The sequence below is a fragment of the Notothenia coriiceps genome, unplaced genomic scaffold (genome assembly GCF_000735185.1).
Source record: "Notothenia coriiceps isolate Sejong01 unplaced genomic scaffold, NC01 NC01_scaffold00019799, whole genome shotgun sequence".
Classification (NCBI taxonomy): domain Eukaryota; kingdom Metazoa; phylum Chordata; class Actinopteri; order Perciformes; family Nototheniidae; genus Notothenia; species Notothenia coriiceps.
Genome location: NW_011352500.1, coordinates 750,850 through 776,520, shown reverse-complemented (window position 1 = coordinate 776,520; position 25,671 = coordinate 750,850). Strand labels below are relative to the sequence as shown.

At 38.3% G+C, this 25,671-nt stretch overlaps 5 protein-coding genes across 5 annotated transcripts; 2 read left to right on the top strand and 3 right to left on the bottom strand.

Annotated features, from left to right (window-relative positions):
• Window positions 1-475: 475 nt before the first annotated feature.
• LOC104952330 (uncharacterized) lies at window positions 476-8,364 on the bottom strand. Its single transcript, XM_010779142.1, has 14 exons — window positions 8,305-8,364; window positions 7,285-7,388; window positions 6,343-7,194; window positions 5,954-6,116; window positions 5,668-5,765; window positions 5,287-5,502; window positions 4,948-5,035; window positions 4,567-4,688; window positions 4,365-4,467; window positions 4,206-4,277; window positions 3,990-4,099; window positions 1,412-3,715; window positions 993-1,086; window positions 476-613 (listed from the first exon to the last, which is right to left on the bottom strand). The coding sequence occupies exons 1-14, from the start codon at window positions 8,326-8,328 to the stop codon at window positions 476-478; spliced, it is 4,488 nt and encodes a 1,495-aa protein (XP_010777444.1). The 5' UTR covers window positions 8,329-8,364.
• Window positions 8,365-9,263: 899 nt separating this feature from the next.
• Window positions 9,264-11,358, top strand: LOC104952311 (Rieske domain-containing protein). The gene is made up of 4 exons (XM_010779115.1): window positions 9,264-9,552; window positions 9,846-10,081; window positions 10,345-10,379; window positions 10,491-11,358. Exons 2-4 carry the CDS (start codon window positions 9,874-9,876, stop codon window positions 10,773-10,775), a joined length of 528 nt encoding a protein of 175 aa, XP_010777417.1. The 5' UTR covers window positions 9,264-9,552; window positions 9,846-9,873; the 3' UTR covers window positions 10,776-11,358.
• Window positions 11,359-11,544: 186 nt separating this feature from the next.
• On the top strand, window positions 11,545-15,802 carry gtf2h3 (general transcription factor IIH, polypeptide 3). The gene is made up of 14 exons (XM_010779116.1): window positions 11,545-11,616; window positions 11,738-11,836; window positions 11,928-12,004; window positions 12,106-12,212; window positions 12,695-12,837; window positions 13,108-13,170; window positions 13,473-13,502; window positions 13,601-13,629; window positions 13,717-13,791; window positions 13,886-13,939; window positions 14,895-14,963; window positions 15,068-15,203; window positions 15,320-15,356; window positions 15,492-15,802. The coding sequence occupies exons 2-14, from the start codon at window positions 11,827-11,829 to the stop codon at window positions 15,559-15,561; spliced, it is 900 nt and encodes a 299-aa protein (XP_010777418.1). The 5' UTR covers window positions 11,545-11,616; window positions 11,738-11,826; the 3' UTR covers window positions 15,562-15,802.
• A 331-nt stretch (window positions 15,803-16,133) lies between these two features.
• On the bottom strand, window positions 16,134-18,640 carry psmd9 (proteasome 26S subunit, non-ATPase 9). Its single transcript, XM_010779118.1, has 6 exons — window positions 18,453-18,640; window positions 18,244-18,343; window positions 17,731-17,918; window positions 17,497-17,598; window positions 16,701-16,789; window positions 16,134-16,407 (listed from the first exon to the last, which is right to left on the bottom strand). The coding sequence occupies exons 1-6, from the start codon at window positions 18,576-18,578 to the stop codon at window positions 16,380-16,382; spliced, it is 633 nt and encodes a 210-aa protein (XP_010777420.1). The 5' UTR covers window positions 18,579-18,640; the 3' UTR covers window positions 16,134-16,379.
• Window positions 18,641-19,957: 1,317 nt separating this feature from the next.
• Window positions 19,958-24,648, bottom strand: LOC104952314 (rab5 GDP/GTP exchange factor-like). The gene is made up of 9 exons (XM_010779119.1): window positions 24,421-24,648; window positions 23,272-23,458; window positions 22,758-22,885; window positions 21,952-22,103; window positions 21,785-21,854; window positions 21,538-21,673; window positions 21,355-21,449; window positions 20,740-20,996; window positions 19,958-20,640 (listed from the first exon to the last, which is right to left on the bottom strand). The coding sequence occupies exons 2-9, from the start codon at window positions 23,427-23,429 to the stop codon at window positions 20,227-20,229; spliced, it is 1,410 nt and encodes a 469-aa protein (XP_010777421.1). The 5' UTR covers window positions 23,430-23,458; window positions 24,421-24,648; the 3' UTR covers window positions 19,958-20,226.
• Between the last annotated feature and the right edge of the window lie 1,023 nt (window positions 24,649-25,671).

Below are 25,671 nucleotides of genomic sequence, written 5' to 3'. Positions count from 1 at the left end.
CCAATTGTAATTGCAACAAAAAAAAAGTTCAGAGCATCATCATTACAGAGTCAAAGTTTAAGTAATAGCTAAAGGGAAGACCAGGTTCGGCGGGTATTTGTGCAGAAAAACAGAAATGATAATTCAAAGAACTCAGGCAATATGTCTTATAGTATACAGTATAACATACAGTATTTATCTGAATAAGCATTTAACAGTACTGAGAATGTACAAAATAAACCACACACCAAACAACCACACTCCTGCACCAAAGACAAAAACAAAACCCACACAAACATACACACACATACACACATACATACACAGACCACATCAATTTGCAGAATGCACAAACTTAGTGCTGTCAGGGGAAATTTCACTCATCAACAGCCCACCTTAGCAAACCTGCCATTTCTTAAAGATATTGACTTAAAAATTCAAATATTCCTTTTTATATGTCTATTAATTTAATGTAATTCAATGAATTGGATCATGATTATTCTTTTTCTTGGTGGTGTGGTTGATTACACTGACTGGGTTTAAGGTATTGCTGTAGGTGAGATTTCATGATGTGGACACACTGAGCTTTTCTCTCCATGATCTCCTTCAGTTTGTGGAAATAATCCCCAAATGCCTGTAAAGAGAGAGACAGAGAGTAAGGACAGACACACGTTCATTTAAAATGTATTCAGATCTAAATAACTTTATTGTTTATTAGACTTGCATCAAATAAAAAAATGCCTTTGGCAGTGGCATATAAGACAAAACACAGCAATTCTTCATTTGTAAATCTGTGACAGTAATAGAAGCGATGAGTGAATTGATCTTTCTGCAAGTCCATCAAAACATTATATAACGATGCTTGATACTCAGCAGTATTTACCTATATATAAATACATAAATGTGGGATGTTGTTGGTTGCAGAATGATCTAAAAAGCAGCCTTAGTGCTTGGGATAGAGGTTAAATGAGCAAGTTCAAATGTAATAGCAGATGTAATATATCTATTCTGACCATATCAGGTTGACGACACAGAAGCATCCCCTCTTTACGACATAAAGCTTCCATCTCTTCTAGCTGCTCCCAGTGGGCCTGGACAACACGCCACCTTAAATTGGATTGGAAAAAAATACATACTAATTTTATTTCATCTAATATTGTAGGTTGTGATTGCTCCGTTACTCTGAAATAAACAGCAGGTTTTCTAAATTGACCACCAAAAAGGTTTGTATCATGTCTGGAGGATCCACTTAAATGTAAATTAAATCAAATGTTAAAACAAAGCAACTTGTAACAAGAGTAAAATATTAACCTAACACAACGGGGAATTATACAATCCAGTCTGTCTCATTATAATGGGCACTGGCCTCTGAAACACTCATTAACAACATTAAAATGATTGTGTAAAAACTGTGACATGTCTGGGTACTTACTGGCCGTGATCCAAGTCTTCCAGCCTAGAAAGGCAGATGGGTCTAATTTGCTGATTGCTGATGCTCTCTTGATTATTTAATTGTAAAATACTGTTGGTTTGGATTGAGGTGTTTGAATGTGCAGTTTGACAATGCTTTGGCGCTGTGGTCAACAACTGACTTTCTGACTGTGGTGTTGAAATGGCCAAAGACAGTTCTTTGTGCATATTGTGTGCATGTTCTGATGGCTTCTGGTTGGGACCATTGGTCGTTAGATCGTGTGTGCTCAGTAAACCTGTGTTTGCAGACTGGTTGACAGAGGAAGAGTTGGACTGCATGACAGAAGTTTGCATTGAAGAACATGTAGAGGTTTTGGGTGGGGATGCAGCGGTTCTGTTCTGATCCCATTGAAGGAAAGAAAGGTTGTCAGCCTGTTGGTCCACTTGAAGCAAGGAGATGCTGAGGGGGTCCATGACGAAGTTGATTGAACCTTCAGTCTCTTCTTGAGGTAATTCAGACTTTTTGGCGTCAGCATCTGGACCGTTGTGTACCATAGTGGAGGCTGGATTTTCAGATGAAATATTGAGAGGCTCTGCTGGTATTTTACCTCTATTCTGTGTTGTGGGAGTAGTGAGAGGTAGTGTGGCCCATTGAGAATTAAAAAAATCAGGTATATTGTCGTGGGCATTGAACCATGGTGGCTTCACTCTACAGCTGCTTAATGGTACATCCTGATGAGCATTTTTCAATGGTATTGACTCGATGTTTGAGGTGCATGTAGTGTGTTTTAACTCAAAGGAGGGATTAGGGGTCAGGAGAGTGTTTGGTTGTCCACAGGCTGGGGAGAGAGGTCGTTCTGCTGTAGCTCGCTGACGGGATGACTCATCCAGAGGGCGGTTAAAGAGGCTGCTACTGTCAATGTTTCTTTGGGAGGACAGAAAACCGTAACTGTCGGCTCCTCTTCGCTCCTCAGTACTACACACTCTATCAGCTGTGACATCTGAAGCATTAAGACCTTCTTCATCCTCTTCTGAGAGACGGTTGTACAACACTACTGCCTCATCGGGGATTGCACCTGTCATCCTGTCTGCCTGCTCTGTCTCTGTTGATGCTACCCAGGCCCACCTCCCCACTCCTTTTCCTTCCATTGCTGGTCTCCACTCCTCCCTCCTTACTCTGACCTCACCTTCCCCTGCTGCCTTCAGTGACCTTAACTTCTCATGTGTATCTCTGTCTTGCCCAAATCTTTCCTCTTTCCCATCCCTGGATACCCTCCAAGCATCACCAGATCCACCTGAGTCACCAGGACTAACCACAGCCTTGTTTGTATTGCAGCTAGGGGAGGTTTTAGTTTGAAAGCAAATCTCTTGACTGGGGAAGAAAGATGACTGTCCTCTGTTACTATCTACCCTGACCTTAACATTAGCCCCGTATGCATCAAAAACTCCTTCCAAACCATGACACATAAGGGCAGAAACTGAGAGGCTGGAAGATTGTTGAAAGGTAGAAGGAGAGACAGAAGAAGAGAGAGAGGCCTGATTTGAGGAAGAAATAGACGGGGATGTAGAGGATGAGAAGAGGACAGATGAAGATGAGGGCATGAACTGCTGTAACTGCTGGTGATACTGTCTCAGATGGCGCTCTCTGTCCTTTTCCCTTTCATCAGCCTTTTTCAAATATTTTTCCCTTAGCCTCTCTGCTTCATCACATGTGTCTCTACTGATTCCCACTTTTCTTCTTTGTTCTGTCCCTCTATTCTCATCTTTTCCTGCCCCTTTTGAACTTCCCTGTCTCTCTTTTCCTCTGTAGCATAATCCAGATTCTCTCGACACCTCCCACAAGTGAAGCTCATCTGTCGCTTGTCTCAAGACCAGTTCTGCCCCTATGTTTTGGTCACCAACTGTGTTGTCTACACTGTCAGATACTCCATACCTTTCTCTTTTTCTACCTTCCCTCCTGTCTGCTCTGTCCGTCCTGACCCTCCTACCACTCATTCCCAGCAAACCTCCAACAGGTGTTATATGTTCAAAGTCAATTCCCTTTCTTGTTGTTGCAGTTGTTTCCTCTCCCCATCTGCTGTTTTTGGGTGTAGAGCAAAGATTTTCGCCTCCCATGGTCAATCTAATGGTAGGCGAGATGGGGCAAAAATCCTCCCTATGTCTCCCTAACTTTGGCTTTTTGGGAGGACTTTTCCCTCGGGTGCCAATTATGCTGCTTGTGCTTTTGCTGCTGCTGCTGCTGTTTGACAAGTTACGCTTGGGGGAGTGATTTGTCCTTCCTCTTCTTCCTCCTCGTAGTCCCCCCTGTCCCTTTAACTCCTTCACCCTATGAAAAAAATATAAGATGTAATATCTCAAATAGCAGTCACTGATTATTGCCTTAACAGTCCATAACAAAACGTTATAATAAGACTTGATACGTTGTCAACACTGGGAGTAAGATGAAAATAAACTTTGTTCTTAAACATCACATTTATATTTTACATTTTCCAAAGTCATTTAATCAGGATTTAAAGTAGGATGAATAAAATCCACTAGGGCTCTGAGAAAAAAAAAAAAAAAAAACGTTCCAGCAACTATATTGAAACACACACACTTACCGGTCAGCATATCTCAGTGTATTTAGTGTGTTTTCAGTTGCTAAGTGACCAGGTGAAATGTTGGCAATCATGCACGTCATTGAGTCACCAACAAATGAGTCTTTCAAAACCTAGAAAAGGAACAATGTGTTGCAAAACACAGGAGAGGTTATTGATCAAGCTGGACAAAAAAATCAGCCATGATAATTATACACACACAACAGAATATTGCAGTACCTGAGTCAGTTTGCTTTGTCTGAAAGGTGTGTGAGACTGCTCCTGATCCAGGGACCGAATGCATTCTTTAAGCTGAGAAAAGAAAAGAAAGACAAACAAATGAAAAAATATGTAAAATCCCAGCATGTGTGTGTGTCTGTGTGTGTCCGTGTGTCTTACAGCCAACAGACTCTGGTTGATCTCTGCTCCCTCCATGCGACTCTGCCTGTCTTCTTTGGTGTCTGATGCCCGCTCACTTCCTGCCAGGTCCACAAACCACATTCTGAAAGCACACAAACAAGGGAGCACAAGACAATACAATCAGATAGTGTGTACAGTATAATAAGCCTACAATATGATACAAACACATGTTGTCACTCACCTTCCAGCTATCTGCTGGTTTGCATCCCTTAGCTGAATCTGAAGCAAGGCATGGGAGCGAGAGGAGAGTGGATTCACCCCACTCACCCCCTGTGTGCGCACCTCTGTTCCCTGTGAAATCACCTTAGAAAGGAGGACAAATAATTAAAAAGAGAGACAAAGAAAACATGATGATAGATAGGTAATGTTCAAGTAAGCGTGACCTAAGATTGGAATGTTCCTCACAATATATTGTTATACTTTTCTATTGATGTTTATTTTTAATGGTAGGTCTCTGATTTGGGAATTACTCATTGCATAAATGTGTTCAAAAAGTTTGAGTGGTAACCAGAAGACTAGCTCTTGTCTACACAGCATGGACAGCAGAAAAAAAAGGGCGAACCTCCATCAGTGAGCTGACTGAGTCCACTCTGACGTCACGCAGCCCAACAATGTGAACCACCTTAAGTCCATCTTCTCTGGCAAACAATCTAATAAAGAAAAAAAAAACGAGATTAAGAGGGAGAATAACTCAAGAAAGAAGAAAAAGTCAAGCTTAAAGAGATTCATTTTGATGGTGGATTACCAACAAAATAATCATGCCTATGGAACAAATGGGGTATTATTCATCTGTTTTTTATACCAATTGCTACTTTTTTGATAGCAACTCCACCTATAAAACATTTAACCAATTGTATACACAACAAGACACATACCCACGCTTACTGATACAAACACGCACCTCTTTCTGTGGTCCAACAAGTCATACAGCTGACCACAGTAGATTTCAAAGAAACTGACATACACCAGCAAGGGTGAGTTCATGTGTGTGGTGGAGAGGTGAGCAAAAATGTCCCGGACTGCCAGAGCATACAACCCTGGTCTCACAGGGGAACCGAGCATGGTGTGAGTCTTCCCTGCACCTGTCTGGCCATATGCAAAGCAGGTGCCCTTGCCTCTATGGACACACAAACACAAACAAAAATAAAGATAGTTAGGGAGCACAGGTTGGTAGAAACATAAAGCCAAACCCATGTACAAGCATGTACTTCATTAGAAAGGCAGGTAAGGCTGACAACACACACACAACTACATAAATGCCACTACATTATTGCTAACCTACCCATTGAGCATGTGCTGCACCAGAGGGTATGCTGTTCTTTGATACACCTCCTCATTGGAACTCTCCTCCCCAAACACCTGGTCAAAGTAGAACCTGTGCTGCAGGGACCAAAGAACAAGGGGGAAGAACAGCAAAATGATTTGAGCAGTAGATTTTAAAATGAAAATCCACCCTGCTTTATTTCACATCATCACAGTTTAATGATAAAGTGTTTATTTGAAGAAAATGCTGTCTTCTTCCTACATGATGTTTCAGACATTGCCTCATATCTTGACTTTATATCTACCTTTAGTATGTACTGTGTGAGATCCACAGCCTCTTTGCTTTCATGAACAATAACACACTCTTCACTTGGAGTTGTCAAAACATCTGTCTCTCCTCTCCTGCACTCTGTGCGTGTCAGAGGTCTTTTCCTCACACACACACTGATCCGCTGCGCCCCTGGTCGTCTGCAACACACACCAATCACAGAAAAACCAAATCATGATTATCATGTGCAAAGAAAATCCTGATTATCATTGCCTAGATGTAAATGTTGTAGCCATTTAGACACTTGATATTACTATCTAAATGTATTTCATATTCAATAAATGTATCTAGTACTGTTACTGCACTAAGATACTTAATTGTGAATATGGACTAAATACGAAAACAACAAAAACCACTGCCACTCACGTTTTGTTTGGAGCAGGAGGGGAACTCAGTGGTAGTCCATAGTTGTAGCCAGCTGTTCTCATTAGTTCATAAACAGGTGTTGGCTTAGGCGTGTGTTCAGAAGCTGCATTACTGCTCATTTCTGTAAAGGGTTTCTTCTTCCTTAAAAGTCCCTTTCTATCTTTGTGCCCAAATAGTTGGTTGGTTAACAACTTTGATGCCACTGTTTCAGACTGGGGTTTTGGTTTGATGCATGATTCGCACTTTGGTGATAATCTGGTGTGAAAATTGAACATGGATTTTCCTTCCATAATCTTTGGCTCAGTTTTTGCTCCTGTGTGACGACCAGATTGATGCCTATGAGAATCCAGCCTGTGTTTGTTCTTCTCTTTGCAGCCACATACCGCAGCACTTCCAGAGTCAAGCTGCACTGATAGGGCCGACCCTTTGCCCTGCCCTGCCTCACTATTCATTACATATACAGAGGCATCAGGATAAACAAAAAGATTCAGATTGTGATCGATGGTTTCACAATTAAAATCAAGCCGTCTGCGAACGGATGAGGGTTTTGTAAAACGTGTTGCATTAAGCTTACTTTCAGCAGCACCCCTCTCATTCTCATCATTGTAAACATCCTCTTCATCTTCACCACCAACATAAGAAAAGCTACTATCTGCTGCAGTGTAGCCTTCATCACCACTGTCAGCACCATAATCTTCACTATTTTCATATTTTAGGTCAAGAGCTTTGACCATTTGGACAAGATGGAAGAGTCGAGTCCTGTCCTCCATACAGCAGATCCCAAGGATTGGATAGTCCTCCATGGTCAGCGCTGAGAGGTGGGCTGCACGACAAATACCCACAGAAGTAAACCTGAAGGAGAGGAAACAGAGGGAGACATATGGTTAGATGAGGAGGGGGGCAGGGCAAGTGTTAGTTTGGAAGTGATGTGAGTGAGCTTACCTAGCATAGTGACGCTGAAGCCCAACGGCCCTCAGACACTCATACAGGGAAAGTGACATTTCCTCCCCTTTCTTTTCTTTCTCGTTTTCTTCCCTCCATTCACCCTTGGGGCGGTAGACATATCGCTTTAGTTTCTCCATCAGTTGGCCACACAAGGCAAAGGCAAGAAAGAAAGGACTGTGCAGCTAGACAACAGGCTGAATATAAATTTAAAAAATCAAAACAACTACACACTCACACACACACACTCACACAAGCTCCACACTGCTATTTTCCAACACAGTAAACCCTTGCTGTTTCTCTCCCTCAGTGATTCCTGTCAGAGACCGATTGCCAATGGTCTGGCTGGTCACTTTGTCATACTACCACACTGCACAGTTGTGGTGTCAAGCGAAGCACACAACACTGGTATGATGCTGAAATGTGACACTTGGTCAGCAATGAACCAGGGCAGACACATGTCTGTACCGTAGCAAATATGATAAATATAGCAGACATAAGAATGCAACTGTTGCTTCTTTGACTTCTACAGTAGATTGGCTGGCAGCTGCAATATTACTGCCATATGACTCAAATGCATTAAGGTGAGAGTGCTGTTCATTACTGTGTTTATGAAACAGTACACCTCTTCGAATCATCCCCCTCCTAGAGCTCCATATTTCCATAAGGTGGGGTCACAGTCCCTACATTGAACACGTGGTGGAATTTGAGAGTCAGCAACTGGTAATTCTGCAAATTAGATAGACAACCAGCAGAGCAGTTTACATTACAGGGCTGGTTTAGCCATATAACACAAAGTAAAGTGGAAGAGGATTGTTAACTCCTATCTATCAAACAAACCCTCAATTTAAAAAAAAGGTAAGTTCCAGTTTAAAGTCATTGTCACATTATAATACACATCAAACATTGGGCAATACATTATTATCATTGGGTGCTTGTGCTTCCCAAATAATTGAATGACTGAGTGAAAAGCTGTAAACTACTGTAACATAAAATGGCAAAAGTAAATAGAACACTTACCTGAAAAGGCAAATGAGTGAGCATGACGTTTTATCGGATGGAACATTCTGAACTGACAAAATGCATTAATGTTTAAAAAGTTGCTTGCTTGAGGAGTAGGCTATCACTATTTCCGTACACAGAGTAGGTCTCCATAGCGACGAAAACGGTTTTGGGAGGGGGATTTTAGTTCCCGTTGTCCGTGAACACAACTCCTGAGGTGGCAGGTGGCAGAAATAAGGATACCATATCATATCTTATTTAAGTGCAGAATTCAGAAGGACAGCCGGTCAAATTACGCTCAGTTCAGCATGAAAGAGAGATAATCCCTCGGAGGGCTTAATGCCCACCAACAAACCTGCTAGGACAAAAGCCTTCTTAGACTAAACTATTAGGACATGTGCCCTAATGACTGTAGACCTACGACGTATTGTCTTGAGGGCTGAACAATGGATGTAAATGTGTTGTTATGGTTTATTATTAATAATAAAACACATTGATTAATATTGTTGTTACTCGAGGTTTTTTTGGTGCACATTTTAATATATTATTTTATAAGCTGACCAACTATTATTTGCCATCAAAAATACAAAAAAGTAACAAAACAAATTGTTAAATGCATAGATTGATTAATAAACACAAAAAAGACAAGTAGGCTATACATTTATATCTAATACTAACAGAGATGTTTATTCGTTTTTCTTATTATTATAATTGTATTTATATACACTCAGGTCCTCATAAGTCTCTGCAACTATCGTTTATACATGATATTAGAAGGCTATGTTATATAAGTTTTGTACACATCCATGCAGGGAACGCATGAGTGCATACTTGTGTTTTATGCTTTGTTAAACCCAGAGCCGTATCATATAATCTATCTATACGGCGCTGGTTAAACCATGGACGTGAAGGAAGTTGAGGAATCAACGTCATCAACCCGTGTTTCACTGGGGACAACATTGGAAGTAACACACAACATAGGCACTTCCTCAACCCGCCTCTGCTCAAATCAAATGTATCAGACTGGACCCGTAGATAACTTTAAACGCTAAATTAACAGAGCCTGTTTAATACATATTTAGCAACATGAGAATATTCGTCTGTGCAATTTTAGTGAGGTTAAGTTTCTCATTTCCGGCCCAGTACTTGAAGACAATTTAACCAGAAACTAGTTGCCAGGTTACCAGACCCATTCAGAAAGATGACGACCAAAGCCGCTTACTAGAGACCTGGGAAGTGTCAGAGATGTGAACCCTCAACCTATGGGTAGGTAGATTTAATGTTTTTTAAAAGTTTTTTTCTGCAGAAATCCATGCCAAATAATGTTAACACCTTGAAAAAGTAAAAGAACAATTGAACATTTTTGACTCGGGAGGAATAGACATATTGCATGTTACAGGAATAGTTCAGCAGACCATTACATGTTCCCAAAATAGGCTAATCTTAACTTGTCTAAAATTCCCTGTGCAAAGAAAAACATCTTCAAAAAATATATTGTCCCTTCAAACATATCATATATCAAATATCTGTCTAACTAACTATATTCTTATTTTTATCAGGAAAACTGATGTAAGAAGTGATCAAGAAATGTCTTCTGAGGAGGAGACTTCTCAGACATCCACTCCTTCTTCCTGTCCCCCTCCATCCTCCTCACCTGCCCCTGCATCCCATCTCATCGGCCGGAAGGAGGACATTGTCAAGGCAGGGCGCCTGATCAAGACTGTGAATGGATGCAGGGAAATACTGGTCCTGTACCACCAAGGGACGCTTCATGCAATGGACCTGCGCTGCTATCGTAAGCTCTGTCTGTGTTTTTGTTGATGTTATGCATAAAGCAAACACTGAAATCTCCCATACTACTGAGGGCTGAAAAATGTATGGACATTTTATGCATAAAGCTATAATTGTAAGATCCTGTCATAATCTTTAGGTATTTCCTGTTGAAACATTTAGAAAGATGTTGACATTCATTATTTTAGTGTGTATTTTAAGTGTTATAAAATGAATGCAATGGCTCATCACATTTGTGAAACACTACTGATGATGTTCCACTTACAGATGCAGGTGGTCCATTACAGCATGGAGACATCGAGGTAAGTTTACATTTTCTCTAAAAAACATTGCCTTTTTTTTCAAAACTTTCAAAAACCGCTAATAGTGTCTTTCTTATGTCTCTTATCACCTTCATGCTGTGCCAACATCAGGAGTTTAATGGGCGGCTATGTATTGTGTGTCCGTGGCACAAGTACAAGATCACACTAGCAGAAGGGGAAGGGCTTTACCAAGCCGTGGATGACCCTACAGTCAAACCCCTGAGGACACACTGGCGTTCCAAGGGTGTCAAACAGAGGATTCACAAGGTCACTGAGGTCAAAGGGAGTGTATATGTAACACTGAACGACTGCAGCGAGGCCATCGAGTCAGATGTCTACCAGACTGAGAGATACAGGACTGGCTCAATTCAGGCCCGGACAAAACCAAAGCCCTAAAAATAACCAGGGACTCAGGGAGTTATTTGGAAATAACTCTAGTTTACTCTATCACTGGATCTTTGCAATTTGATTACCCAACAGTGCAGAGTGTACAAAGAAATCAACAAAGAGGATGTACTGTATGTTTTCAGGATCCTAATTCACAGCTCAATGTCCTTTTAATGAGACATAAAGTAGACCTTCAAATGTTTTTTTTATTGAATGTCTCCCTGGGTTAATATGTTGAAATATCACACATATACTGTATCTTAAAGCTTTCTGATATTATACTCTAGGTCTAGGAAACCCTTACCCCCCAAATCTGCTATCTAAACAATTGCCTTGACTTTAGAATTGAACTTCACATTGGCTAAATGGGTTTACAGTATACTAAACTGCATTTGAAACATGGTCCCTTTGTATTTTTGCATTTTGTTCTGCAAGGATAGCCCTTACCAACACTTCCAATGTTTACATCAGAACATAGGACCCTTGGAACATAGGGATGACCATCAACCAACTACAACAGTACAATACTACTTCCACCAATTGTATTAAAAACAGTACAATTATGTAATAAAAAAACGTGTTCTCTGCTTAACACCTAATTTACTTTCGATACTTACAGAAGCCAACATATACTTGCCAACTATTTTTAATTTAGTTTTTTTTCCATTGTTATATCATTACATAAATTATCAGTACACTTTTAGTAGTGTGCTTGTGCGCGCGTGTGTGTGTACTGTATGTGTGTGTGTAGGAGGCATTACGTAAACTAACGCTAGGTGTCAGCAATGCACCGTGTGGTACCAATATGAACAGTAGAAGAAGAACATGGTCGGCTAATGTGGCTAAAACGGTGGGTAACATCAACAGTGAATGAAAAGGGCTGTACTTTACAAATGTTAGGGTTTTTATATCATAGTAGGGATATCCAGACTTTTTTTTAAAAACGCTGAATATGTGTTTTGTATTTTCAGAGCAAAAATGGAATTTAACAAGAGATAAAGCACCAGGAGAACAACAATAATCACTTCTTGTTTCTCTTGACTGAAAGATAAATCCCAACATGGCATCAGGTAGGTGGTCCAGATGATTATCTCATACAGTTACCTTTTCCTGTAGGCTACACACAGGTTCATCTTGAATTTCCCAACATTTCTTTATAAGATGATATTAATCTGCTGGTCATCGTCGTGGATGTAAATCCGATATGGTGGGGGCAGCAAGCTCAAGCCGAGACAGAGGTAGTATAGTCAGATATTTCTCTGACCTTTTTATAAATGGTTTTCAGTTTGTAGTTATTACATGTCTAAAGAACACGTACTGTCCTCATGTCTCCGTGTAGCTCACCCTGTCCAAGTGTCTGGATGCAGTGATGGTGCTGGGGAACTCCCACATGGCCATGTCCAGGACCAACAAGCTGGCTGTCATCGCCAGCCACTGTCAGGACAGGTAGCTTTATTATGATCTTCTTTTCTTTTATTCGTTTCATTCAGCTGAAGGTTTTATCCAAATACACTTACAATAAGTCCAATCATTCACAAGGATAACAATTCAGAACCACAATAATCCTGAAAGTAAATTAGTTTCTGGTAACCCAAACCCTTTCAGGTCTAAGTAATTATAGAGCAGCTAACAGTGGTGAAAATCAATATATAATTATTAAAAGTGCATTTACTGAAGGGGGTGGGGTTGGATGTGTTGTATTATTATATGTTACTCTACTACCTATTATTTGGGAGCTGTAGTTGCAAGTGACTTTTCAGTTTAAGAATTGAAATTGTTTACATTAAAAAAACGTTTGTTCATTTTTATCTCATGGCCCTTAGGAATATAGACTATTGTCGTAAATGTTCTCATTTTCAGACAACAAAATAAACATTGAAGACATAAATAAACCTGTGCCTCATTTATCCAACTTCCCTTTATTTCAGTCACTTCCTATATCCCGGTAAGAGCTGGGGAGCGGGCGACAGCTGTGAGGAGGATGCTTCCTCCAGTGGGGATGGAAAATATGAACTCTTGTCAGTCGCTAATAACTTTATTGCTGAAGAAATCAGGAAGGTTATTGCAAAAAGTAAGTACACATCTGTTGTTGTAGGGTATCTTGACCTTTCAATATATATATATATATATTTATACACACACACACACACACACACACACACACACACACACAGTAGCTTTCTCATACTAATATCAAAAAGTTTGGTTGTTGAATTTACGATAATGCGTTGTATATGTGTTGTATATGTGTTGTATTTGTAGCTTTGATTTGTTTGTTAGCTCAAGTGTTTAATGACACTGTGCATTGTTAAAGTATACAATGTGTCTTATGTGATTACAGCGGATGTGATGGGAAATTCCACAGACACTCTGTTGGCTGGGTCACTGGCCAAAGCTCTGTGCTGTATCCTTTCAATAATAATTTGATGTTTTTACAAAATCACAGATTTACAGGATTCATCTAAGAACAGGTAAATTGACTAGTATTAGAATACATTTACTTTAATGAATGACTCTGCTGAATTGTATATGTTGGAAGATAACATTTGTGTTTTTATATGCTATTACTTCCCCTTGCTTAGATGATGGATTCTTGGTTGAAAGTAATATCTGCTTTTCTCATTTTCTTTCTGTACACAGCAAGTGTTGTGGTTGAGAGAGAGGCAAAACATTTGTTTCTAGTTTTCCTTAATCCTTTAACTTTAGATATTAACAGAGTCGCAAAAGATCATGAAGGTAATTAAATGTTTATTTTATTATTAATCTTAATTTATACTCTTTAACGGGTTCTGTTTTCCTTGTCATACTTAATAATACCGTCTTTTCTTTTTAAGTTGGACAAGAAACAAAATCAAGAATATTGGTAAGCCATAAAAAGTTGAATTTGGCTTGAGAGTGCTTTGGTTTTAGTCCGTGCCTTTGAAATCAATCTCTGTATTTGACTGAATAGGTGATAAAAGCAGCCGAGGACTGTGCCCTACAGTACATGAACTTCATGAATGTCATTTTTGCTTCCCAAAAGCAGGTACAATCATTGATCTCAATTTTGTTTTGTATTATTGTACTTGTTTTAACATTTACATATGTTTATAATACATTTGTTTTGTATTTTAAAACAGAACATCCTGATAGATGCCTGTGTGTTGGACTCAGACTCGGGTCTCCTTCAGCAGGTACAATGTTATGGCTTTGTTAGGATGTTGACAATAATCTAATTCTATACTTTTATTATGATGGACATTTCCATCCAAAGGCTTAACCTGAGAATACGAAACACAACTATGCAATAATATTGGATAACTTGAAGAATAATTAAAGGAAGATCAACATCCATTAATTGTCTCTCAAACCAATATAATTTTTATTATTCTTTAAAGTGTTTTTTTAGTTTATTAAAATCATCAGGATTGTTTTAGACTTGTGTGATCCAAACATTTGCAATAACTCCAGTGGGTTGAAATCCCAAATAAATTGAAAAAATATAAATGTAATCATTTACCAAATACATTTTCTTGCCAAATATACTGCTTCCATCCATACTTAAAAAAACAAAACAGTTTTCAAGGTAAACAAAAAACAATTTGCTCTCCTGCTTGCCATACAAAGAGTGAGTCATGCATGGAAAATGGATATTATGTATGTATTATTAGAGGAAGTTTGTTGGCGATTCAAATGTAATGAAATTCAAAAAGCTTTAAATAAAAACACATTGTTATAGCGTGCCACAGTGACGCGTCCTAAAACCCGGAAGTAAACTCCTTCTGGTTCCTTCGACAAAAACCAATGCAATTTCTCCATAGGATTTTGGAAAATAGCTGGAAATAAGGTCTGTGGTTGACACACATTTAAGAGACATATCACGTTTTGTTCAGCCGGATAATATCCACATGTCTACCCTACTTTTATAATTTTCTAATCATAAATCTATCGATAAGATTTAGGATTCGAAAATGATAAAGAAAGGGATAAAATGCTAACTTACTTCCGGGTTTTAGGACGCGTCACTGTGGCACTCTATTGGCCAAGTGTACATGTTTTTTTGAATGGTCATACTTCAACTGTATTTTGCTGTCCTAACCTGTGTGTTTATACTCAGTTTTTTTGCTTTTATATGTTTGTCCTTTGTAGGCTTGCGATATAACTGGAGGATTGTACCTCAAGATACCACAAAAAGTTGCTTTGGCACAATACCTTTTGGTGAGAGTGCAACACAGATGTACACAATGTATATCAGACTATCATTCATCTCATGTTTTTGTTATGAGCTTTGCTTTGTGTTTATGGTGGTGTTTTCTGAACAGTGGGTGTTCCTGCCTGACAGTGAGCAGCGGGCCCAGCTGGTTCTTCCTCCACCTGTGCACGTGGACTACAGAGCCGCATGCTTCTGCCACAGGAACCTCATTGACATTGGCTATGTGTGCTCAGTATGTCTATCAAGTAAGCTTGAATACTAGTTAAAAAAAAAAATCATGACCTCAATCTTTAAATAGTTGTCAAAAGCTGCAGTTATTTGTTGTGGTGACGCATTCTCCTGTTTTCTCTTTATCTCTAAGTATTCTGCAACTTCAGCCCCATCTGCACAACCTGCGAGTGAGTTAACAAAAAATGATATAAAATATTCAATACAAAATCTCTTAAATTTGAACTAATGTTATTCACCTGAAATCATGCAGTTTGATTTAATCTCCTTTTGGTTCACATTTCTATAATTCCTTTTCTTTTCAGGACTGCCTTCAAAATCCAACTACCACAGATGGTCAAGCCCAAAAAGAAGAAACTCAAGCAACAAACATGATTTCTGCTAGAATAGAAATAATGTAGTGGATTTAGTTTTCATTTTTATATTAGGATTATACCATTTTGTTTGGTATAGATTTGTACGTGCTTCAGTGACATCCTTTAGCCATATGAACATGTTGAATGTACTTACATGTTCAGGCTCCATTTACATGTCAATGGATTCACTGCTTTTGGAAAAAATACCTTTCTGATTTTTTATGAACATTTTTATAAAATAAAAACATCCTATAATTGTCTCCCAGCTTGTTGCCTTTCTCATTACAGTTTTGGGATTTCAGATATTGCTCTGAATATTCTTTAATTCGTGGCTGAATCACTGTGTTGATGTAATAATATATGACTTAGATTAGATGACTACAATGGATTTGGTCGAGGTTCTCTAAATGGGTAAAGAAGCTGTGTTGAACTTTACTCAATAAGATCTTACTTGTGGAATAAACCTTTTGCTGATATTTTACCATCACACAAAAATCCCCGATTTGCTATTGCTCATGCATAATAGTCGATGGGGCATCTTTCCCCAAGAGCAGTATTTCATAGAAACACAATAACAGCATTGGACAGGAAAAAATTACAAGTCAACCAATGTTTATTTGGGAAACTCAGCATGTCCTCATAACAAAAGTACTGTTACACTCAATGTTCATAAATCCCCTTCGGAAGACTTCTATTGTATAAAGAAAATAGAACCACTTTTGATTTAAGATTTGGAGAAATGTAACAGGTGTAAATGTTTGGAGTAGTTTGTAGTATAAAGGATTCACAGAAGTGGAGGAGGAGGGTTCACAGAGTAAATTCTGTTCGTCATGGGGCTCATCGATGGATTGGGACGATGTTGCATCTGAAAAAGAACAAGGACCAGTGAACCATTTTATTACTGCCATTCGTGAACTAAGTTTTGTAAGTTTGATGTACTAAAGAATATCTTACCAATATCCCTGCCGTGTGGTCATGTAAAACATGCATTAATATATTTCATTATAATATTATTATAAATTAACATATCTGCTTGGGTCACTCAAAGCCTTCAACAGATGTGTTACATGGGCTTCACAGCTGTTTTTGTTTCTTGATATTAACTCCAATAAATATGTGCCAATTCATGTACATGACTGATTGTGTTGTAGCACTCACCCCAGCAGACCTCTGCCGGTCCATCGCTGTGGAGTCAGGCTCACCTGAGCTCTCTGGCCATCCCGGATGACTGCGACTCGTAATGGCTTCTGTAAAAGGACACAATATTACACTCCAGATATTAAGAGTGTTCAGCAAAATGTAACCTATGGTTGTGCAATGAGGAGAAAGGATATTCAGTGATTACCAGAAGACTTTCTTCTAATTTTAACTAAAGGACAGATAGGTCTGAGAAAACCTAATTGAATAAATCAAATAAAAATGTAGTTCAAATGGAATTTTAAAAAAAAATGCTTGGAAACAGCTTGGTTATTAAAATCGTTTTGGTGTTAACTCACACATCCATCTGTATCACAAAATAATAAAACTACCACAACACAATTAAAGGCACAATGAGTAGAATGTGACGGTTGTGGTTTTCCAACACAACACTCAAAGCTCTTGCCAGCATGTGAAAGACAATCCCAGAGTCTATTTGAAAGAGCTTTGTCAGCTTGATGTTTTGCTTTCCTATGTTTGTAAGTATTCAAGGCTTTGTCCTCCATCTCTATAGCTTCCTCTTAGATGTGTGCTCACGCCTGAACCTGGTTTCTATGTTTTTACAGACGTTGACACCCAGAAACTTCCCCAACACTGCAAAAGAAGAAATACAGGCAGAGGGCTGCGGGTCTCTGAAGGTATAGACAACGCCAGACACTATAGGAGATTATTGAAAGGATATGGGTCAAAACGTTGTTTTGAAAAGAAAAGGTACTCTTTGTGCAGTGTGACAATACAAACAGTTGCTGTAGCTTACCCCTTCACTGTGTTGTACCACAGAAGCAATATTCTGCAGGTTCTGAAAGTTCCCCGTGTTCACAGAACCAAACTCAGTGACTTCATCACCCACTCTCAGCCCCTTTGAAAAGAAAAAACGATTACTTTAATCACAGGATCAAAAGCAGATTGGTTTCTTCTTAATTTCAACTCGTGAAAGAATACTGATGGTTTATCTTTAACCAGATACCAAAGCACCATTCACATCACTCACAGCTTTACAGGCAGGAGAGCCCTGTGTGACAGCGTCCACCCGTGCAAAGGGAGCATGAAGCTGCTGCTCCATGGGCTCCTCCTGGCCTCCTGATGCGTCCCCGCCCTTCTTGGCTTTCTCTAGAGCATGCAGCTGGTGAAGGGCTTCTTCTATCTCCTTCATCACATCCTTGTGGTCATTCTGCAGGCCTGGAAAACAAGATCTAACCATTAACGAGAAACTAAACTGTTAATATAATAAGATTTGCAGTTTTTCCCAAAATCTTTAGCTTCTCAAATGTGAGAAATAATGCATTGATTACTTCTATTCTTAACACAATTTTCCAGATTATACATACATCATTTCACTAAGGTAACAATTTTAGTGCAGGACTTTTAGTTGTAACACAGTATTTTTACAGTTGGGTATCTAAGTACCTAAGTAAAACATCTAAATTGATGTTCCATCACTGGCTTTCACAGACTAAGTTACACAGGAGTAGACAACAACAACAACAACAACCACGCTGCTCACATGAAATACTGTGCCTTGCTGTCCTGATCTGGTATACATTAACATCTCCTCGGGGGAAGCCCTCCGGGTCCACCAAGGAACCTTCAACTCCGACACCTTGCTGTAAACATAAAAAATAAAGGAAGGCATGTTTAGATTATTCAGAGTTAATGTATGTAGCCTTGTGTTAGCTTTGCGTCGCTTTCTTAATATGTCTAACACACACTTACGTCTTCCAAAACATCATAATAAGCCTTTATCTGTTCTTCAATTTCATCTTTCTTTTTCATCAGGTTTTTAACGTCATCCATTGTTATTTCCACATTTCCAGCACTGTTTTCCCCTGTCATCTTCATGGTTGCACGTCGTACATCCCATCCGGGTTCTTCTATCTGGTAGCTTTAAGGCAGTGTTCGCGCTATACCGCCCCCAACTGGTCTATGTGAACATTACATTAAATACATAAATACGTTTGTTCTCCAAGGGCAGTGCAGGGGTTACAAAACAATTGATAAAGTTTAAAAAATATATATATAAAGGATGATTATCTGTCAAAAATATAGTTTGTGGAATGATACAGATAAGTAATTAAGAACGTGTTGTGCACCTTGCAAATCATTTTTTTTTTAAAATCTTTACATTTTTAAAAAGGTAAGTTGTCTATTGGAATATGCTATGTTAAAAGGGTAGGGATAATAGGCAGTAAATATTATTTTGCATTTAATGCCTTTTGTTATTATTTACATTTTGTTTGCAACATTTCTGATAAATTAGGGCTAAAATAATAAGGATCATTTTACTGGTATTTCTCTTTCTAACAGATCATTTACAAAAACAAATCTGATTTCTTATATTCATGTTTACTTTACTAACCCTCAGATATGCACAGTAATTATTAGCATTATTATACATCATGTTCAAAGTATATATTTAGCTCCTGAATAGCATAAAATACATGAAATTGATTATAGTCAAGTGATTATAAACATAGGATTATTATTCAAACCGTTGAAGAGAAGATACAGTATGTTACCATTAAGTGAACTACGTTTTTATTATTTATATCACCAACATAAAAAACAAAAGTCAAAAGAATACCTGTTAAACTTCCCACTTCAAAGCACCCCTCTCAAATAAATAACCAAACAGACACATTTACTCTTATAGTCATTATTTAAGAACTGGATTTAACCTGGTGTTTAAATACTTTACTTGTGTTTGAAGCAAAACCCTATAATAAAACTGTACTCTTAATGTCTTCATTTTTAAGAGTTGTCCGCCAAAAAAAATTCTCACAAAAAACATCATTTATATTTATATATATATATATATATAAGTAACCTTTAATATAATATTGGATACATAATTCCTCATAACATTTACACTATAATTACTTCAGAAATATTTTTAGAAGTTGTAAACAACGGAAACATATAGCACACTAATGCAGATGGCAAAATGTGTTGCTATTCTTCAAGGCAGCATGTTGAGAACAGATCCACAGCTCTGAAAAAATCATTGTATAACTAAATACACCTTCTGACTCGTAGTGGTCTACATCTGGCATCTTACATTAACTCTGTAGCTTTTTTATTTTCATTTCACAGCGGTTTACATAGAGGCACACTGGTATACACGTAAATAAAAAAGTGAATATTATATAAACACTCTTGAAGTATTAGCTGACAGCTCCAAGTATCATGTACCCTGAGTATTCATTCTGATCATACCTGTTAATACAAATTGGAATGCATTTTGAATGTCCTTCATCCTGAAACAGGATCAAAGTGCAATTTTTTTTTAATCAATGCCATTAAAAACCTCTGTGTGCCCCGTGATACCAAATGCAAAAGGTTTCCTTCAAAAAGTTTTCCTTCATGTTCAACTGGCTTCCAAATCCTGGCTTTCTGTAGTTGGAATGTGTGAAATATAAATCTGTTTGTTTCGTTAGTAATGCTGATTAAAAAGAGCTTAGTACCAGATTAGGTGTTTTTTTTAATACAACTAACAGTCTGTATCTTGTGGACCTGCATGTTGGTCCATAAGCTTCAGCACAGACTCGTCTTTATCGTCACCTTGCAGTAATGCATCATGAGATGAGGATGATAAAACCTGTGAGGACTCAGTCTTAGCGGTGACCTCCGTCTGTACCAGAGCAAACTGAGCTGTGGCCTCATCTAGTTGTGAATTAACAGCATGGACCCAACTCTGTAGCTGCACACTAAGAGAATCCATCCCTTGGTCGAGCTTCTCCTGTCTGCCTTGAAGCTCTTCTAACAGATGTTGTGTGTCACTGACAACCCGCTGCCTCTTTCCTTCAGAAGGAGCACGCTGACGCAGCATGTAGCCCTCAAACTCCTCCTGACTGAGGTTGAGAGCCGGTCCATCCAGCTTTTCGATGAAGGCCACTGCACAAGACTAAGACAGGGGACAAAAAGCAAAGATGTGAGCATAACTGACCTCGCTCCACAGCATCCTGTCGTGGTCACCAGATGAGTCACTTTGCAATAAACTTACCAAGTTAGTGAAATAGTATCCACTCTCTCCTGCCATCAGACTGTGAGGAAGACCAAAGCGAATCACATATTGCATGTTCGAGTGTAGGCGGGGTGGATTGGCCTTCAGCACCACATAAACCAAGCCTGACAGGAAGTCATCAGCATTAGCGGGCTCACTGTTCGAGGTGGAGAGCGCTTCAAAGACATGCTGACTGCATTTGGACACACATGCAAGTTTGTCCTGAGGCGCTCGTTTGGCATCCATTTCAATTATGGCTGTTCAAAAATAAGAGGGCAGAACGAAATATCAAAGGCTAGCATTTCAGACCTTCCAGTGATGCTAACAGTATATGGGAAACCTACTACTTTCTCCAATGAGCTTAAAAAAAGGGCTTTTCCCAACCACATTTACGGAATTATTGTTTGGAAATATACTTCCGCTCAAGAGGTACATGGAGATCAATACAAATACACTTAATCTAAGAAAAGGAACATAGTCAGTTCGTCCTGTTTCGCTCTTCCCTACCCTTCTCTCAGATCTGATGTGATTGCTATATTGATCTTCTCAGCTAACTATCCTCCAGAAAGATAATAAACATATTTCCCAAAGTTACGAAAGAGTCCTTGTGATCACCTGTTATAGCAGGCAGGAAGGGGTCGCCTGTGACTTCAATCTTTTTATCAGGGAAGGGTACGCTCAGCATCTGAGGAGTGATCCAGTTTAAAGAGCTGCAAAGTAAAGACATTATGGTCTAAACAGGGTTGTAGGTAAGAGGTTTTGATAAATCAACAGAGGTGATTGGTATATACGGGTTACCGTATCCTTCTCTGGAGAGCTAGGTCCTTCTGTTCATCATCACAGCTGTCATGGCAGAAAACCCATTTGTGCAACCGGGTCATTATTAGCTTCTCTACATGCTCCATTATGTGAGTTACCTGAGCCTCAGGAAAACCTGAAATTAAGATAAACATATACAGTTATATTATTAAAATGTAACAGTCATTCAAATGTTTTTTCATTTCAGAATAAACAGGACAAGAAATACTGAATTAATCTGACTCACTGTTAAAATATTCAGCAAAGGATTGGTAGAAATCCTGCACGAGATCTGACTGCTTCTGTACCGGCAGATCCTGTAAAGATGATGAGAAGCCACTTATCAGAACAGCTCTGGCCATTCAAAGAAAGGTTAAAATAAGTGTATAGTCAAACGTTTAAACAGCTACTTACATGATAAGCTTCCATTGTGTTGAGGAAGGCTGTACATCGGGACTGCAAGCGCTGAGAGGAAGGGCTCTTTAGTATCTTCAGGAAACCGGTGAAGTCCCCGGCCTCGAGGCTCTGGTAAGCTTTTAGCAAATTAGCATGGCTTTCAGAAGACTCTAGAGGGATAAGAGGTGTATGTTATTGTTAGATAAATAAATAAACACGTGTTTAAACTTAATATCATATTTGAAATGGCGTCAGATCTTTGAGAGACTTCCGGCCCAGTCACTGCTTTTGGGCAAATCAAATGACATTTAATTTAGCTGAAGCTTTTATCCAAAGCGATTTACAGTAATCAACCATGAAGAGACCAAAAACCGCCTGAATCTTTCAAGCACATTAGCTTTCAATGAGCAAAGCAATCTGTGCTACTTCATTGGATTAAAATACGTCACCCCCTTTAAGTGCTACAAACAGAAATTAAAACATTTTTTCAGAGAATATAAAAAAGTGAATCACCAAGCGAACAAGCGGACAAAATTCACCGCAGATACTTTCAGAATCCTTTGAGGTTGAAAACCTGCTACACCTGCTATCTGCTGTGAATATATGGTCTATGGCTCATGAAGCAGTAATGTTAAATGTGCTGGTTTATGGCGCTGATAAAAATCAAGTTTTTACTTTGACTGAATTTACTTTTAGGATAATAAGACATATATATGCAGCAGTGTGCAGTTGAAGCTACACATTGGTTGCACTTTTATATTCTACCTACTGTTTTGACTTGTTGGCAGAGAATGAATCAGAGGACACAAAGCAAACAGAAGTACCTTGAAGTTTAGGAGGGGACGGGCTGCCCCAAAAGAGTCTCCTCATTGTGTTGATACGACGTCCTTTCTCAGTGCTTTTCTTCTCCTCAAATTTGGAGAAGGTGAGAGGAGTTCCATCATTGCTCGGCCTACAAAGAATGACAACATAAGACCTCAAATCTGTAGACAGTTCAAACCAAAAGCACTTATGTTCCCTACGTTACTTATTTTATGTTCCAGCAATTATATCATTATGACATAATAGTTACCTTACAAATCCAGTTGGTACTACAATGAACTTTATAAAGTAAGAACTTTACTAGGTATGGTATTGAATTTTCCCATAAATGTGTAATTAATTAATATGTGAAACTGTTTTCTTCAATAGTCATTAAGGTCGTAACTATGACGTTTCTTTCACGTGTTGCTTTTAAGATGTGACTTAAATGACTGCTGGCAAATATATCAAGATCTAAAAGGCTCCTTTTAGTCAAAATGACTGGTTAATATATATATAAATAATATTTCTATTTACCTTGTGTCTTGACTAGAAGCTCCAGCTATACGTGCTTTCTCTCTCCAGCACTTGGAGCAGAAGCCTTGCCACACAGGGTTTCCATAATACCCACAGGAATTCTTGCAGAGCAGCTCCTCCTGAGAAACGTGGATTCCCCTTTGCTTATCTGTCGACATTGTGGAGCTCTTTCATATACTACTTCCGCCTATTGGACAAAACATTAGTATTTCAAGTTGAATTCAAGTTGTCCAACTAACTCTGTGGTTCTAATATAATTCCTTCAGACATTTGTACATATGTAAACTAAAACTTCAAGCTATAGCCTGGTTGTGCGACTAAACTTCGCACATCACCTCGGAGGCATCTTACTTGTTCATCTATACAGCCTTTTAGGACACACAATGCTGCAATTCATCCCTTAAAACCGAGGAACACTACACTACATTGTGTCATAAAGGGATGACATTTTGTACTTTTAGTTTGAACTGGTTTAAATTGAGATATTCTGCTTCAATAAAAACTACAGCTTATTTTATAAACAGCAGAAAACAACAACCAAAAGCACATGACAACTAACATATAATGTTGTGCGTATATAAATATGTTTACATTAAATATTTTGCTAGTACTGAAAATAACCAAATAGTGTGTTATCCAGTAATTGAAAAAAAATTGAGATTTGTGCTCAGCCACAACATATTGATTTAAGGAAAATACATTTTAAGGAAATACTATCCAACAATATATCAATTTTAAACATGCAAAGTTTAATTGAAAGTACGTTTTTGTATCCTTTCACTCCTTTTACTTTTATTTCCTCTTTGTAATTATTTCATGCAAGTCCATAATAGTCCTTTCCTAAAAGTTTTCAAATGATTAATACTACATGAAAGCGTCCGCAGTCTAGTAAGAAAAGAAGCTGAAACTCAGGCTTACATTTCCTATGCAAAACTGTTTTCATGAGTGTTGGCTAAATTGTTAGCTAACAGTAAAAAGCTGCCTGTCAGCTGAGGGGATTTGCGATAAGAACCAATGGCTGTTAGCTAACGCCGATTGGCTAAAGCTGACAACTATTGTAGTTAAATGTACAATCTAATTTAACTTGTAACGCAGATAAAAAGCAAATAAGTGTAATGATAAGGTCCAGTTATTGAAATGCCTCCTCACCTGTCAGCTGGTGACATCATAACTAAATTAGCCGCTTCCTGATCGCAGTGTCGCCTTTCTGGTTTCTTAACTGTCACAAACTCATCATAAGTATGACATGAAAACCATAATCTTCAGCCCTTGGTCGATGAGATGTTGTTGAATAAGAATTAAACAAAGGTAGGTAAACTTCACGGTGAACTAATTACAAACGCAGACAAAATCAGCTGATTTCAAACCTGTGCAACCGGAAAGTATTGAAGGAAATAAAAAGTCAAGTTGCAAGCTGTGATCGACCAGGCAGCGTCCTTTCGAAGCAAAAGTATCACAACAAATTGTACCTGTTCCCTAAGTAAACACGATTTGCTTACCTCCAAAACACGAACATCAAGTCAGCATCACTTATCCTTCAACCAAAACTATAGATATAGAATAAGAACACGTTCCGTAATCGCTGTAACCTGATTTCTCTCTAATTGAAACATACGTATTTTGTTTTGAAAATCTGTACCGGAAATCTTTATTTGCTTTTGCCTGCCTTGAGTTTTACTTCTGTTGTCCCCGGAGCATTGAAAAGCATCAGTACAAATGATTAATAAATAAATGAATACAATGACATCAAATACAAATAATAATTAATAAATAAATTCACTAGAATAACATTGTTTTTATAAAAAAAAGAACAGTCCCGTGTCTACATTACACTCTAGTGGTCGCAATGCGTAATACCCATGTCTCCTATAACATTTTTATATTTGAATGTTTTAAACAGAAGTTTTTATTATAATATCGTATCTAGCATAAAGGTAGTTAAAAAAAAAAGATCAAAACTGAAAAAATTACAATCATTTGTTTAAGTGTTTGCGGTTTGTAACTCTACATTATTAAATGAAAACATTTAGAAGTGCTTTTTTTTAAGTTAACCACTGCATTCACTGTCATTTTAGTGTCTGTTTTGATGACGTTTTTATGGAAACTTTTTGAATAATGTATTTTATCTGTCCATTCAACCAAAAATGCATCACTATTTTGTTGTTTTAAAAAGAGAACCATCATTATTGAAAGCTAATGATTCTGTGATAAATACATTGAAATAAAACAGACAAGGCATGCACTTTTAAAACTCTTTCTCACTCACTTGAGTAAAGCAAACTAAAGCCAAATGTTGAAGTCTGATATTATTTATTTTATTATAAAATGATCGCGCTTTTAACTTGAAAGGAATAGCAGGAAACAATTCCTTCGTTCCCCAACCTCGCTACGGTAACCAGG

Bases quoted from the DNA above. Each gene is read 5' to 3' on its own strand.
- psmd9 (XM_010779118.1), bottom strand. From the start codon at position 18,578: ATGAAGATGACAGGGGAAAACAGTGCTGGAAATGTGGAAATAACAATG. The intron at 18,344-18,452 runs GTAAGTGTGTGT...TTATGTTTACAG, and splicing joins ATTATGATGTTTTGGAAGAC to CAAGGTGTCGGAGTTGAAGG. The intron at 16,790-17,496 runs GTAAGCTACAGC...GTCCTTTTACAG, and splicing joins TGGTACAACACAGTGAAGGG to AAGCCATTACGAGTCGCAGT.
- LOC104952330 (XM_010779142.1), bottom strand. From the start codon at position 8,328: ATGCTCACTCATTTGCCTTTTCAG. The intron at 5,036-5,286 runs GTGCGTGTTTGT...TTTCTTTATTAG, and splicing joins TTGTTGGACCACAGAAAGAG to ATTGTTTGCCAGAGAAGATG. The intron at 4,278-4,364 runs GTAAGACACACG...TTCTTTTCTCAG, and splicing joins TCAACCAGAGTCTGTTGGCT to CTTAAAGAATGCATTCGGTC.
- gtf2h3 (XM_010779116.1), top strand. The intron at 13,171-13,472 runs GTATCCTTTCAA...CTTTAACTTTAG, and splicing joins ACTGGCCAAAGCTCTGTGCT to ATATTAACAGAGTCGCAAAA. The intron at 15,357-15,491 runs GTGAGTTAACAA...TTTTCTTTTCAG, and splicing joins CCCATCTGCACAACCTGCGA to GACTGCCTTCAAAATCCAAC.
- LOC104952311 (XM_010779115.1), top strand. From the start codon at position 9,874: ATGTCTTCTGAGGAGGAGACTTCTCAGACATCCACTCCTTCTTCCTGT. The intron at 10,082-10,344 runs GTAAGCTCTGTC...TTCCACTTACAG, and splicing joins AATGGACCTGCGCTGCTATC to ATGCAGGTGGTCCATTACAG. The intron at 10,380-10,490 runs GTAAGTTTACAT...TGCCAACATCAG, and splicing joins TACAGCATGGAGACATCGAG to GAGTTTAATGGGCGGCTATG.
- LOC104952314 (XM_010779119.1), bottom strand. From the start codon at position 23,429: ATGTCGACAGATAAGCAAAGGGGAATCCACGTTTCTCAGGAGGAGCTG. The intron at 22,886-23,271 runs GTAAATAGAAAT...CATTCTTTGTAG, and splicing joins GCTTCTAGTCAAGACACAAG to GCCGAGCAATGATGGAACTC. The intron at 20,997-21,354 runs GTGATCACAAGG...ATTTTTGAACAG, and splicing joins CTTCCTGCCTGCTATAACAG to CCATAATTGAAATGGATGCC.